A 13,875-nucleotide genomic window follows, 5' to 3' on the forward strand; every position below is an offset into this window, starting at 1 on the left:
ATTGAGGTGAGACTATTGTTTTATAGAAAATTGAAGTAAAAACAATTTTGAAGGGCTTCCCTGTTCTTAATTAAGATTTATTTTCCTAAAGTCAGTAACCTTTGGCAATAGTTAATGCTTTACAACAAATATTTAGGCTAAACCGCAGAAAACTGTTGTTAAATTATTTACTGTTGGGTTTCCTATTGGGAGTGGGATTTATCGCAACTGTTTCCTTAATCCCTATACAAAGATCAATCAGCATTCAGCATACATCTTCTTATGTCACATCAGGTATAGATCATTCTTATCGAACGAGTAGGTATTAACTTCGGACGCAGATCATTTTTTTAAACAGATGGTGTATGTCAATTGCTATCGACGGATTACTGGTTGTGTGATAAGATACTGTTTCTATACATGTAATAAATACCTTATACAAATGTGTATCGGGTGGATATTCGTTTGGCACGAATTTTGCACGAAATTTGATTAATTGATCAATGAAGTACCTTTTATCAGGCCCCTTTTGTGTAACCTAGAGTTTGTATTTCTATTTCCACATGTTATACAATTTGATAGCCGAGATTACCTTATTTTTTATTAATCAGCTGATGCATTACTTTTATTCCTAATGACCAAACTTGATATGATGACATACTTTAATTTTTAGCCAGTAAGTGTGGGTGAGGTTGCTAACCAATCTATCAATTTATATTGAGAGCTATCATCTAACATCTATATTGTCCACATCAGTTGATTCTTTAGCTATATCGGAAGTCAGTTCAGTTATTGCATATCTTTGGGCATTGGATAAAAAATGTAGTAATAATCTTTTGAATCCGTCAAGTACCTGTAAAATTTAATTTAAATCTTCTATCTGACTATCCAACCTTAATGTGGGATTATTGCAAAAAACCTATTCAAGCATTTTACACAGTGGTTTTGTTTTAGATTTCACGAGCGGCCTCCGAACTTCATATGATCATCCCTTCCGGCGAAATATGTCTCTCGAAATCGTTTTGAAAAATTCACGCTCGAACTGAGATTTAAATTTAGAACGGAAAAATAAACTCTAAATGATATCAGTGTTGCGTCACTTGTTGATATGTATTGATTTTAGCTACTCGATAGAATCACGGTTTATCGAAAATCGTAAAGCAATTTCCACGAAATTCTTATTTTGAAGTATTTTTTTTATCTTTATGACATCTAATGTGTTTTGTCCTTTTATTCAGATTTGGGTAGTTACTACTAGAGTTTCGTGATTAAACTGCGGGAAATCCTCATTGTCAAGTACCCTATGTTCAGATTACGAATTATAACAATATGGTTTTACAGATACACATTATCATTTGCATTAATCAATGTTTTATCGAACTCTAATGCTGGTGTTATAACAACGCGTAATGTAATGAATTATCGTTTTATTAGAGGAGATCGACATAAAGTTAACACACTTAGACGAGTGTCGCTGTTTTGTTTCTCATAATAAGTTTCGTATCCAGAAGCCCAAATAACGCAATCTTTCTTAATCTCACTCCCTTTTTTTTGAGCTAAGCACATCACTTTGAGAGAAAAAACGACAAACAATAAATATTACAGGGAGTTTTTTATACGACCATGGCAAAGTCCCCCACCGCATCTGATAGTAAGTAGCGTGGGGTCTAATTGGCTGTCGACTGACAAGGGATGATCACCCCTCAGCAATCGATACAATTATGCCGGCCTGTTGGAACTGGATGTACACAGGCTGATCCCGGAACACGACACACTTGCGTGGGCCACTATGGTGGGTTTTAACACCTTGTGTATTGTTTATCAATTATCCTTCGCTTTAAAGGTAAAGACAAACATCTTGAGGAAATCTAAAAATTCTACACTATTAACCCTTATAACAATCACTAGCAGAGGTAAATGTGTTCAGCATTGGTATAGTACGTAATACAAGGCTGGTATGATTATATAATTATTATAAAATGTTTTATATGTACACTTACCTATATCCATGTGTCGCATTGAAACAGCCCACACTATTTGCCGTCATGACAAACGTATTCCATGCAGTTATTATTTATAAAAAATCGATTGAACTTCGTCTAGACAAAGAAAGATTAGAGTTTGCACCTTTCAACTTATGTTTTCGCAAACTTATTATTTTGTAATGATTTCTTAATAATAGTAAATATCTAAAACAGTTAAAAAAATTGTTTTATTGTAAAAAGTCAAAGTTACAATACCTATATTGTAACTTTGACTTTTCGGACAACTACACATCAGTCTCCCCCGTGATTATAAAGGCTGCAAAGTCTTCAAAACGTCGGGAGAAAATTGTAATATAAAAAACCACGATAAAACTTGTAAAATATTTTTATTTCAATTATTATGTTTTATCACATTTTTTTTTATAAATAAGTTTTTTTTTGGCGGTACCTGCGTGATAATTTTCCCGGATAAAGTGCCAATGTAAACTTTCTTTAGATAAAAAGTTACTACATATATTTTGCTCGAGGCTCTAGCCCTATGGAAATTTCTTCATGGATATAGTTGTCTTGTAAAGTTTTCCGGCATAAAAGTTACCTATAATATGTTAATCGGGGATATGTTTCTATTCGGATGCCAAATTTCACTTGGAACATTTTATTTATTTTGATAGTATGTTAAATGTATTAACACCTCTGATTAACTTTAATTGGGAACTAGTCTAATTAATTATCTTTGTAGTAGAGATCTTCTGGGAACATTGGAAAGGTATAAAATAGCTTGATTTTATATTATAATTAAATATATTTATGTTGCAACAGAATTGTCACATATCTGCCATTTATAGGAAAGATTCGTAAATTTCAACCACTGCGCCACAGAGGCAGTTAAATATTTGTATAAAAACAAATAACGATTGATAAAAAACGTGTATTTAATATTTATAGAATGATAGAGTTATTACTATAAGTTGCATTCGTGTATTGGAAAATGCAGCCATCTATGTATGATTTTAAGAATACAAACATGTATCAAATCTATCCGAAAAAATATGTTTTTCTGTCGTTCATAGGTTGTAGTCGTCTAATCAGAAGCTTCATGGGTTCATTGTAAGGGTTCGTGAGCTTATGAGCCGCTTTCACTATATTCTGAAAAGATTTTAAAAATGTTTAGAATGAACTTGATTTTTTTTCTAATGTCGAAGAATAGTCTTAAATAGATTATAATCGTCGAAAAATATCGGATAAATCGAAATTGTTACCACGATTTAGCAAATATCGTAAATAGTTACAATTTGGACACAAATAGGTATTTGAACAGACATTAGTTTTTATCATATTATCGATCAAATAAATTTTCCCGAATATTTTGAACGACATTGAATTATATATCAGAAATTGCAAAAAACATTATTTTGCAAAGAATAAAATGTCCTATTGCTAATATTTTGGTAACAAAGATACAAACACGAAACAAAGAAAAAAGGATAATCCCCGACTAATAAAAAAAGACAAATCAAATAAGTAACCTCCTTTTTAATTCAGTTATAAAAGACTTACTCTTTCTACAGGCAAACTGCGAGCTCTAACGAACCACAACACAGCTTCCGTACAAGGGGGATAAGTCAATGACCCCTGGTAGGTAACGTACTCTTGGAATGGTGGGGTGAAGAATCCAATAGAATGGGCTGGTATGGAATAATTATTTCCAGGCCTTTTGCTCGTCGCCGCTTTCAAGATGCTCTTCAGACCTTGTTGAGTGCGATTTGTGAACTGAAAATAGTGTTATTGTCTGGTTTGTATAGCGTATTTGAAAAATGTAATGATTGTTTGATTTGATTTTCAGTAAAGAATTTTAATAATAGGAATAATTAGTTAGTGAATTGTTGTGTTCGACTGTCTAGAAATCTGTCAAAATTTATCTATAATTTTTTTCTCGCGTCGGCAAGGCGCGGTTTGTGCATCGGCCAAATTTATAATATTTATTTATTTTTATTTATTTCATAGCTTTATTGTACACTATAAACAAAACACAGTGCTTAATATTAAAACAATAAAGGCTGAAAGGAGGTACAATTGGGGGTCTTATCGCTCGAATTGGATTGAATAATTATAATTGAAAAATGATTCAAATTACTTATGAGAGTAGCCAGAGAATAGAATTTGTCCTACAAAATATAGCGGTAGGCTTGTCTCCCAACACTTAAAAGACTTTTGCTCTCTTAGAACGTGGCAAAAAACACGTCACGAAAGTCCATGTCGTGTTATTGTAATTGGTCGGGGGATTAACACATGAGTCACGTGTTAGTCTCTCGACGAATCAAAATCACTATAATTACACGACATGGACATTCATGTCGTGTTTGTTATACAACATTCTAGAAGGGCAGACTTGCTCCTGGTAATATTAAAATAAGAAATCTATAAAAAACAAGTAAACAACAGTACTATGTTACATTGAATACTCTCAGAACATAAAAGGCAGTATCGATAATTAATATAAATAAAGATAGTGTCACCAAACTTTCTTCGAGATCAGAAGCATAAATAACGTTTTCAAATTGGGCTAATAAAACATCAACTAATATGATTTTCGGCGAATTTAATGTTTTCTGATGAATTACGCAATCATCGAGCTTACACAAAACTTTTCTAAGGGATCGGATATAAGATTAATATATTCTATTACAGTAATGGGACATCATAAAAAAGCGGCGATAGGCGATAGCCTAGTTGGGTGTGGAACGGACTGCCAAGACGAATGTCCGCAGGTTCAAATCACAAGGGCACACACCTCTGACTTTTTTAAAATCATGTGTGTATTCTTTGTGAATTTATCGTTCGCTTTAACGGTGAAGGAAAACATCGTGAGGAAACCTGCACATCTGAGAAGTTCTCTATAGGAATTTCGAAGGTGTGTGAAGTCTACCAATCCGCACTAGGCCATCGTGGTGGACTAAGGTCTAATCCCTCTCAGTAGTAGAGGAGGCCCGTGCTCAGCAGTGGGCAAGTATATAATACAGGGCTGATATTATTATTATTATTATTATATATTAATGGGACATCAGGCATAATTTACCTAACTTCTTACTTATTATAATATTCAATTTAAATATCTAAGTTTGAAGAGGTTTAGATGTTAGAAGTAAACAAAGCACTGAAAGGATTTGGATGAAATTTAGCATACACGAAGACAGTGTCCTGCATTGCATAAAGGCTACTTTTTATCCCGGAAAACGACTTGTTGGGATATATTTCCAGAAATATATTTTTTGTCAATGAAGTCGCTTATAATAATATTCATTATCAACATTTTATTTTCTGTTCTTCTACTGTTGGGCACAGTATATGGACCTTAATACCAATTAGAGATATTGGTCTTTAGTAAAAAAATATTTGCGTCGTCAATGACGCAATTGATGTATGAACATTTTTAACTATTATAATTCTGTGAGAATGATTTTAATGTGGTTAACAACATTCGTATAGATATGTACCCTTGCATCGCCCAAAGTGGATTTACAAAGAGCCGTAAATTGTATACTACTCTTAACTGAATGGGCGTTGCAAGGTGTAATTATCATTTATGTAAGTGGAGCCTGTAACTGTTGAGCAGCTGATCAAACTGTTCATTACTTAGTGGAGGACTCCACCACCAGGGACTTCCAAGGTGGTTTACCGGATTTGCACCAGGTGACACCAGAGGCTGAAACATGGTTGCCGAAACTCGATATAGATATTTGATGATGAATATTTTATCAGAACACAACGCCATACGATAATAATAATAACAAATATGTTATAAATTACCAAAACAATGCACGACAAATGGGATTTGTGATATAAATGCTATTTTCTGAAAGCAATGAAAATCTCATTAAGATAATATCGGTATTAAAAGAATGATGCCTTTCGTGACACAACGCAAATTATTTGCAATATTTATTGCACCCGTGCGATTTCTTTCACATCAGATGGCTAATGGCCTGTAACGACCGTGTGTGACAAACATTATTCTCGATATTAAAATTCACTGATTGTCTCAGTAGCGTAGTTGGTACGGTACGACTGCAATGTTGAGGTCTCAGGTTCGATTACCAGGTCGGGCAGTGATATTGGGTTTTTCTACGTATCAAGAATTTTGGAATTTATGCCCCAAATGGCGATAGGTTCGCCCCCTATCACATCGCAGGACAGAATACAGGCGGCGAAATGCGGGTGCACTAGTTGCGTCTTTGCCTACTCCTTCGGGTATAAAAGGCGTGAGCATGTGTTTAAAAGTCATGCTGATTCCATTATGTATTTTAAACGTAAGAGTTATCTCACTAATATTTTTAGGGCGTTACGATGTTTGATTGAAGTAAACGCCGAAACTGCTGAACGGATGAAATTTAGCATTCAGGTACATCATAACCCAAATTTACGTATAGGCTACATGTACACACACTTGTACTTTGATTTAAGGGAAGGTGTATTACGTGAAAGAATTCGCGAGCAACATCTAATATTAAAAATATTTTTCAAACTGAGACTTATTTTTCAGAGTTCTCCAGAGACGTTGGCGACAAACGGAAGGTGTCAAGCAATATCGAACTTTATTTACTTGGAAAAATACGTGAAATTGCACTCCTTTTAAATCCAAGATTGAATGCAATAAAATTGACGACTCGCCTTGTAAAACGATCTTTGGGGACCTGTTTGCTGGATAAAGGATTGAAAGTGATTTTTCTTTCAAAAACAATCCCACGAGTAAAGCATTCGAGAATATATCAAGAATTTGTTTGTTTGAATTTGTTGTATAGACAATCTTACTTCTTACATAAAAAAAACGAAAATATTTCGATGTTTGTTGGAGTAAATGGAAAAACCGCTGTGCTGATTCAGACGAAATTCGTCAGTCTGACCATGTCCTTGATCACCATATTATGATAATATTTATTCCAGAAAGGTACACTTAGCACTTTAAAGTAAACTAAAGTCATAATAGTATATAGTTCTTTAAGGTAAAGTAGCACTTTCATATATTTTATACTAACCAGGGAAATAAAAAACTTGCTTTGTAGGGCGTCACTTTTGCTTTATCTTTTAAAGTTAACGTTTTTAGTACAAGTATTTATTTTTTCTCTGACATGGCGACGTTTTTCTCAGGATATAAATTTGACCTTGACTTCAATGACTACCTTATTCGTCATACCTACGATACATTTTTACTTCGATAGATATGTGAACTGTGTACCTTTATTCATTAGCTTTAGAAGCACTCACCTATATTTTCATAAGCCATGATGTTGATGGCCGCCTCAAAACCAACACAATCACAATTCTGAATGCACATTAATTATATCTACCGGAACGCTAATTAGAAACTACTGTGAGCCTAAAATGACAAAGAGTCAACCGCATGCTCCTAGTGTTACTAAATATGAGCTCCATTCTGTATTTAAAGGACAAATTGAAGTCAGGTGTTTTGTGATATGACTAAATACTATTTTTCGTCGCCTTACTCTTTAGTCTTATTTTTTTATTTCCACATACAACTATTTTACAAGTAATAGGTACAATAGCGTAGTACAATAGTTATTATACAGGGTGTCCTAGAAAGTAGTGTCAAGCGGAGGTCCAGAGATAGAGCACCCCTTGGGCTACCCGAATCACCCCCATGTATGTTCCGCGATTTTTCATAGTTTTCGAGTTATGAATATTTTTCAGAATTTTTGAGAAATTTTGATTTGAACAATTAAATGTTTTCTTTTTAAAAAAGTAGAAGACTTATTCGAGATTTTTTTATTGCAACTAAATTTATATTAGTTGTACTTTTTTGCTAAAAACAACCAGCTTCGTAACTTTAATGAAAATTATGAAAATGTTGGTATAAAGTGAAAAACTTACGTTCTATGAATTATAACTTAAATTTTCTTCTTTAATTGAGAAAAGTAAACAGGTGACTTCGTGGTTCTAAAGTAGGTCAAAAACTTCTCCAGACTCTCAACTTACATGTTAATTAAAAACACAGTCCTTCATGGTGGCAATTTTGGCTAAAATCAGCCTTAAAAGACAGCAAGGTGGAAAATTCTTAAAATAATTATATATGTTTACGGTTCCAGACGTAGTCTTAAACGGTGTGCTACTAACCGTAGTTTTCAATACACTTCACGATAGCTATTCGATCAATTGTGAAAATGGACCAATCAGAAAAACCTTTTTAACATGCTTACAAATGATTGATTTTGGGCGATTTTTTCTTTTCACATTTTTATTACTTCACGTGCCTTACATTACGCATCTGACGATCTATCTTCTCCTGACACCTTATACTTTGCACGTATCATAACTTTAAAGTAAGCCCATGCAGACGAAAGTTCGGGTGTATCATGATCTGCCGTGTTCTAAAAAATACCTCCAACATAACCATTTAGAATCAACGGGTTGGAGTAATAGACTCCAAGAGTGACGCGACCGTACACGATCCTAAATGATTGGATAATGATGTCCATACCGGACTTGATGACTATTAAACGGGAAACGACAAGGAACTGTTTGCTGATGAATTGAGTCCCAACGACTATGATGATGGAGACTTGATCCCAATTCTAGTTGGACACGTCGATTTCGATGACCACGGATCAATAGTTTGAATATAAAAAATAATAAATAGAAATATATTTTAAACCTACAGACATTCATTGAACTTGCTGTCATACTTCTTGGCAGTCCATCCCACTCCCAACTAGGTTATTGCCGCTATTATGGTTTGAATAAAGCAATCGAAATAATTTGTAAGCACGTCAGACGTACATCATACGCGTATCATATTTTCTCTCATTCGTGGAGTTCTACCGAATATATCATCCTGCACAGATGCAGTAACTTTTCAACTTTGCAAATTCAAAACGTGACCGCAATGCAATGTGTGACTAATTAATTAAACATAATTACAAATTTCGTTCTGATTCGTCCATTTTCGAATTGAATGCGCTTAGGTTTATTAATCATTAGAAAATAACTTCTAACCTTGTATATATTTACAATCCCAAGGAAAGCCAGTTTGTCTCTCGATGCCGCTGCCACGGCATCCTTGAAGGTTTTATACTCAGCAGATATGTGTAGCGCTTGGCTTTCTAAGGGGTATTGCAGGCCCCCAATCACGTGCTCCGAAGGCCAGTGGAGGGTTAGTGAGTGGAAGAGATATCTTCTGCTATGAGCCGCTCCACCGCATACTAGAGGTCGGTCTACTTTGTTCCATTTGCCGTAGAGGGTTACTGAAATAAGACATTTAGAAGCAATGAAGGGTTTTGTTTTATGCAGACCATAATTTTCGACCTACCGTTGTACTTCAATTATAGTAATCTAGTTATTTTAAATGGAGAAAAAACGTTGTACCTTTTTTTACAAGCACGCACGGAACAGTGTGAGATTTGGTATGATTAAAGTTCATATAAAGGAGTGTAGAAAAATAAAATGTACGTATCCTTAATATTTACTAGAATAATAGGTATATTAAATTCGGCGGTCGAATTTCAAGCACTAGACGATCATTAGTAATGATAATTAATACACAAGTAATTATTACCAGTAAATTTCGTAAAGAAAACTGTAATGATTTGCAGTATTAACAATTAAGTGTGAAAGAAGATTGATAGAAACTATGTCATCGAAAATAATGAGAAAAATGCAATAATTAGCATTCTAATAAATAGTTCACATAATATATAAACTACTAACTAAGTATCTTTGCCATTGAAAGATATTACGTATAAAATGCGACTAAATCCTGACATAACGATTTCTTCCCTGCAAGGTTGGCTCAAAGATATCGTTCTAAAGCCGTAAAGCTGTTCATTGTTCACCTTGTGGCATTAACATTATCGCTGTCTCTGTTTCTTATAGTATTATTGTACAATATTAAGCGTCGTATTCACAAACGTTACTTAGCTAAGTACGGAGTTTATTAAAAATACTAGCTTCCGCTCGCAGCTTCGCCCGCGTGGATTTCGGACTTCAAAAATGGAGCCAGTCGCGAACGTTCGAGAATGTTCGTTTTACGAAGCTACTCGCTAGGTAATTCGCTAGCCTCTAGGGTGCCAAAGCAAAGCCGCCTGCCTGTGCGTTCGCGACCTTATATATATACAAAAATAATCCTTATAGCATGATTCAGTATTCACGCATGATGGCTTATTATTAGCGTATTTCATGTATAACTTTGGTGTTTCTATACCGATTTCTATGATTCTTTTTTATGGAATATTTAATTAATAATGTTAACTTTTATAATTAGCGATGACTGAGAGTGTTATAAACGTAAGAGTAGACAAATATAATGAGAATGCTTCGAACTGCTAAGCTATCGGGAGTTACACGTGTTATTGTGAGTCAACCATAAAAGATAGACATATGCTGTGGTTGGATATTTTTACATAATTTTAAGGAGAACATTTCCGTCATACATGATTTCTGTATAGCTTTAACCATTAAGCTTGCACACGCGACGGAAGCTTAAAAAATGGAGTAACTTCTCCCGTTTTCCCAACATTTCCCTTCACTGCTCTGCTCCTATTAATTGTAGCGTGATGAAAAGTATACTATAACTAGCACAGGAGTATGAAAAATAATTGTACCAAGTTTCGTTAAAATCCGTCGAGTAGTTTTTGTTTCTATAACGGTTATACAGACAGACAGACAGACAGACAGACAGACAAAAATTTTACTAATTGCATTTTTGGCATCAGTATCGATCCCTAATCACCCCCTGATAGTTATTTTGGAAATATATTTCATGTACAGAATTGACCTCTCTACAGATTCATTATAAGTATAGATAGATAACGGGGCGCTGTGATTAGTTAATATTGAGATATATTTTTAATATTGCTTTAAATGACAAGACGAGCTTGCCTTTCGCCTGATAGTTAGCAATACGACCGCCAATAAACAGCAGTAACACCATTCAACACCTTGAATTCCGAGGCATTATTTAGTATTCCACTGCGTTCGCCATCCTAAGACATGAGATGTTAAGTCTCATTATGTTCAGTAGTTACTTTGGCTGCAATGTCCTTCCCGGAACACAACTGTGACTTCATACACCTGCTTGGCGGCAGAAATAGACATTACGGTGGTACCTGCCCAGGCAGACTCTCACATATGAAAGCCTACCACCAATGAATCCCTTTACTTCAGTTGGATGTCAGGTAAACAAAGTTAAATAAAGACAGAAAACAATGAAATTTTTGACACTGCGTCCGACGAACTGTGCGAGCTAATGTACTGTTTGTGAATATGGGTGTAAGTCCATTAAGTTCTAAGCTATTCGGATTTATTACTCATTCTGGTTTGAGTACCATAATTTTGTTTATTTATGCAGCAGTAATAAGCATTGTCGCAGCTAAAGTTATAGTTAAAGTAATAAAAATAAATGTTGAGAATAATATAACTGTTTTATCATTAAAATAACATGTCTAAGTTCAAGATGGTGTCCCTGTTCAAGATGAGTCGTAGCGTCTACAACGTAGCCAGCGATTTCTTATGGATTCAGCGTCAAAAGTACCAAATCTGCATTGAAAAATCTTTGATTTCTTCTTCTTAGAAGACATTAGCATATACAAACAGCTTATTGGTATTCCGTCGAGTAGTGCAATCTACCTGCGCTCGAGACAAATATAGTAACAAGCAATGTGACGCCAAATTCATCGTGAATTGTCAATTGTATTTTGTTTTTTAAGCGGCGAAAGCCTAGTTGGGTGTGGAACGGACTGCTACGACGAATGATCGCAGGTTCAAATCCCAAGGGCACACACCTCTGATTTTTTAAAATCATGTGTGTATTCTTTGTGAATTTATCGTTCGCTTTAACGGTGAAGGTGAACCTGCACATCTGAGAAGTTCTCTATAGGAATTTCGAAGGTTTGTGAAGTCTACCAATCCGCACTAGGCCAGCGTGGTGGACTAAGGCCTAAGCCCTCTCAGTAGTAGAGGAGGCTTAGTTATTTTCTGGTCGATCCCGATAATTAATCCAAATAATTTAAAAGCGTTGTTATCTAACTTTATTTCTAATTGATCCATTTTCTTTTTTTTCTTGGTCGATTTGGATCGGTCGTGAAAATGCACTATACATACATGGGCGCCGCCAAGATTAGTAATAGAGGGGTTCATCTACACGTACGTAGTACATTACATAATATCATTAAGTATTTTTTTGCAAATTCAAATCGGTCGGGTTTTTGAAAATGCAAATGCAAAATAAAAACTCTTTGGTCGATAATCCCCATTGTTGCATATTTATCCAGTGGCTTATGTTTATTGGCGATTTATTTCTGTTCAGGGGATACATGTGCACCTTGCACGCCTCATCGCTACGCCCAAGCACACATACATACTCACGGATTTTAAATCATCAAGTACTGCACTGTTTTATGTACTTGAATGTGAATTTCTTAAAATTGTTTTACACTGTAATTCCTTTAAACAATTACTATAAGTGAAGACTTGTCATTGGCTTTTGTTGCAACACCTTTGTTAATTATATATTATTTTAAGCTGTTAGTCTTCCATATAATATAAATAAATAAATAAATAAATAAATTTATCCCCGAAGGACAGGCATAGGCGCTCTGGTGTATCCACTTTCCACCGTGCGCAACTCATCCTGTGATAAGCCTTATCATTTTTATTTACTTATGTTAAAGTGAGACTTAATGCTGACATTCTCTACTAGTTGGTGCAGAAAATATTTTTAGTTTTCTTCCACAGAAGTCTATCTAAGTGCATCTGTATGAAATAGCAATCTCCCAAGCCTTGAGGGAACGATTCTGTTTCTGAGTGCAATTTGCGTGTTACAGTTACCTCGAATAAATTGTCAGTATGAGATTCATTGCATGTATTAATTATGTAGGACTTTACTTGTTCGTGATTTTCTTTATTTTTTGATTTTTATTATACTTTGGGTTTGGAATTCATGTCCGATATGGCGAGAGGCTCGTCCTCTATCATACCATGGAACGGAACACACAATAATAAATAGTTTACAATGGCAGTATTTTGACAAAACAATGTTAAAAAGTGGTCACACATTTAAGCTCGATTTGTGAAGAAGCATAGACGTAATATGACCAAACATCGTTAAAATCAACTTACAGCTCTGTATCCCGCACCACCCTCATGGACTTGGCTGGCACATTATAGTTGCAGAACAACAGTCGCCTGGCACCCCTCGCCTTCACCAGACCGCTGGCCGGCAGGTTCACAGGCGATTGAGATCTGCCGGCACATTCCGGAAATAATGTGGACCATTTGTTCTGATCTGCAATGAAATTCTATTATTTGTAGGGGACTATCTGTTTATAGTCTTAGTTTAAAAATCTTGGTCATTTTGATATTGTCTCTTAAGAATACAAGCTTGTGAAAAACGTAAACAGCTGAACGGAATTGGGTGAATTGGTACACGGACAGACCACGTCCTGGGTTAACACATAGGATACTTTTATTCCGGTTATTTGCTCCCACGGGAAATAGAAAGGGTGAGGGAGAAAGGCTTTTCACGTGGGGCAAAGCCGCGAGAGCAACCCATAGTTTTTATTCTTGGGAAGTACTAATACCATAGCAGCTACAGCTTTTCATGTAGTCTGCGGTATTTTCTATATTACTTGGCGCTAACAAGACACGATATTTTATTCATATCAAACTCAACTGATATTATAACAATAACAAATTCATCGGAACTCTCACCTTTGTAATCCCACGCCTTTAGATTACCTAGAATTATGTAGGAGTTATTAATTATTTATAAATTCCAGAAACAATTTAGGCGCTATAACAGAGGTAAGTATGATTTTCTCAGAAAACACAAGTTACAGTTGCTTATGAATACCAATTTGAAGAGCCCTTCAAGATTAGGACAAGCAAAGGTAAACACGCGTCA

At 35.1% G+C, this 13,875-nt stretch overlaps 1 protein-coding gene across 1 annotated transcript; it reads right to left on the reverse strand.

Annotated features, from left to right (window-relative positions):
• Positions 1-2,876: 2,876 nt before the first annotated feature.
• LOC119192492 (carbonic anhydrase 6-like) lies at positions 2,877-11,069 on the reverse strand. The gene is made up of 4 exons (XM_037446305.1): positions 11,037-11,069; positions 8,973-9,281; positions 3,522-3,734; positions 2,877-3,110 (listed from the first exon to the last, which is right to left on the reverse strand). The coding sequence occupies exons 1-4, from the start codon at positions 11,067-11,069 to the stop codon at positions 3,000-3,002; spliced, it is 666 nt and encodes a 221-aa protein (XP_037302202.1). The 3' UTR covers positions 2,877-2,999.
• Positions 11,070-13,875: the final 2,806 nt, after the last annotated feature.

The sequence above is a fragment of the Manduca sexta genome, unplaced genomic scaffold (genome assembly GCF_014839805.1).
Source record: "Manduca sexta isolate Smith_Timp_Sample1 unplaced genomic scaffold, JHU_Msex_v1.0 HiC_scaffold_2836, whole genome shotgun sequence".
In the NCBI taxonomy this organism is placed as follows: Eukaryota; Metazoa; Arthropoda; class Insecta; order Lepidoptera; family Sphingidae; genus Manduca; species Manduca sexta.

Bases quoted from the DNA above. Each gene is read 5' to 3' on its own strand.
- LOC119192492 (XM_037446305.1), bottom strand. From the start codon at position 11,069: ATGTCTATTTCTGCCGCCAAGCAGGTGTATGAA. The intron at 3,735-8,972 runs GTTAGAAGTTAT...CACTATTTTCAG, and splicing joins GGATTGTAAATATATACAAG to TTCACAAATCGCACTCAACA. The intron at 3,111-3,521 runs GTAAGTCTTTTA...AAATCTTTTCAG, and splicing joins GCAGTTTGCCTGTAGAAAGA to AATATAGTGAAAGCGGCTCA.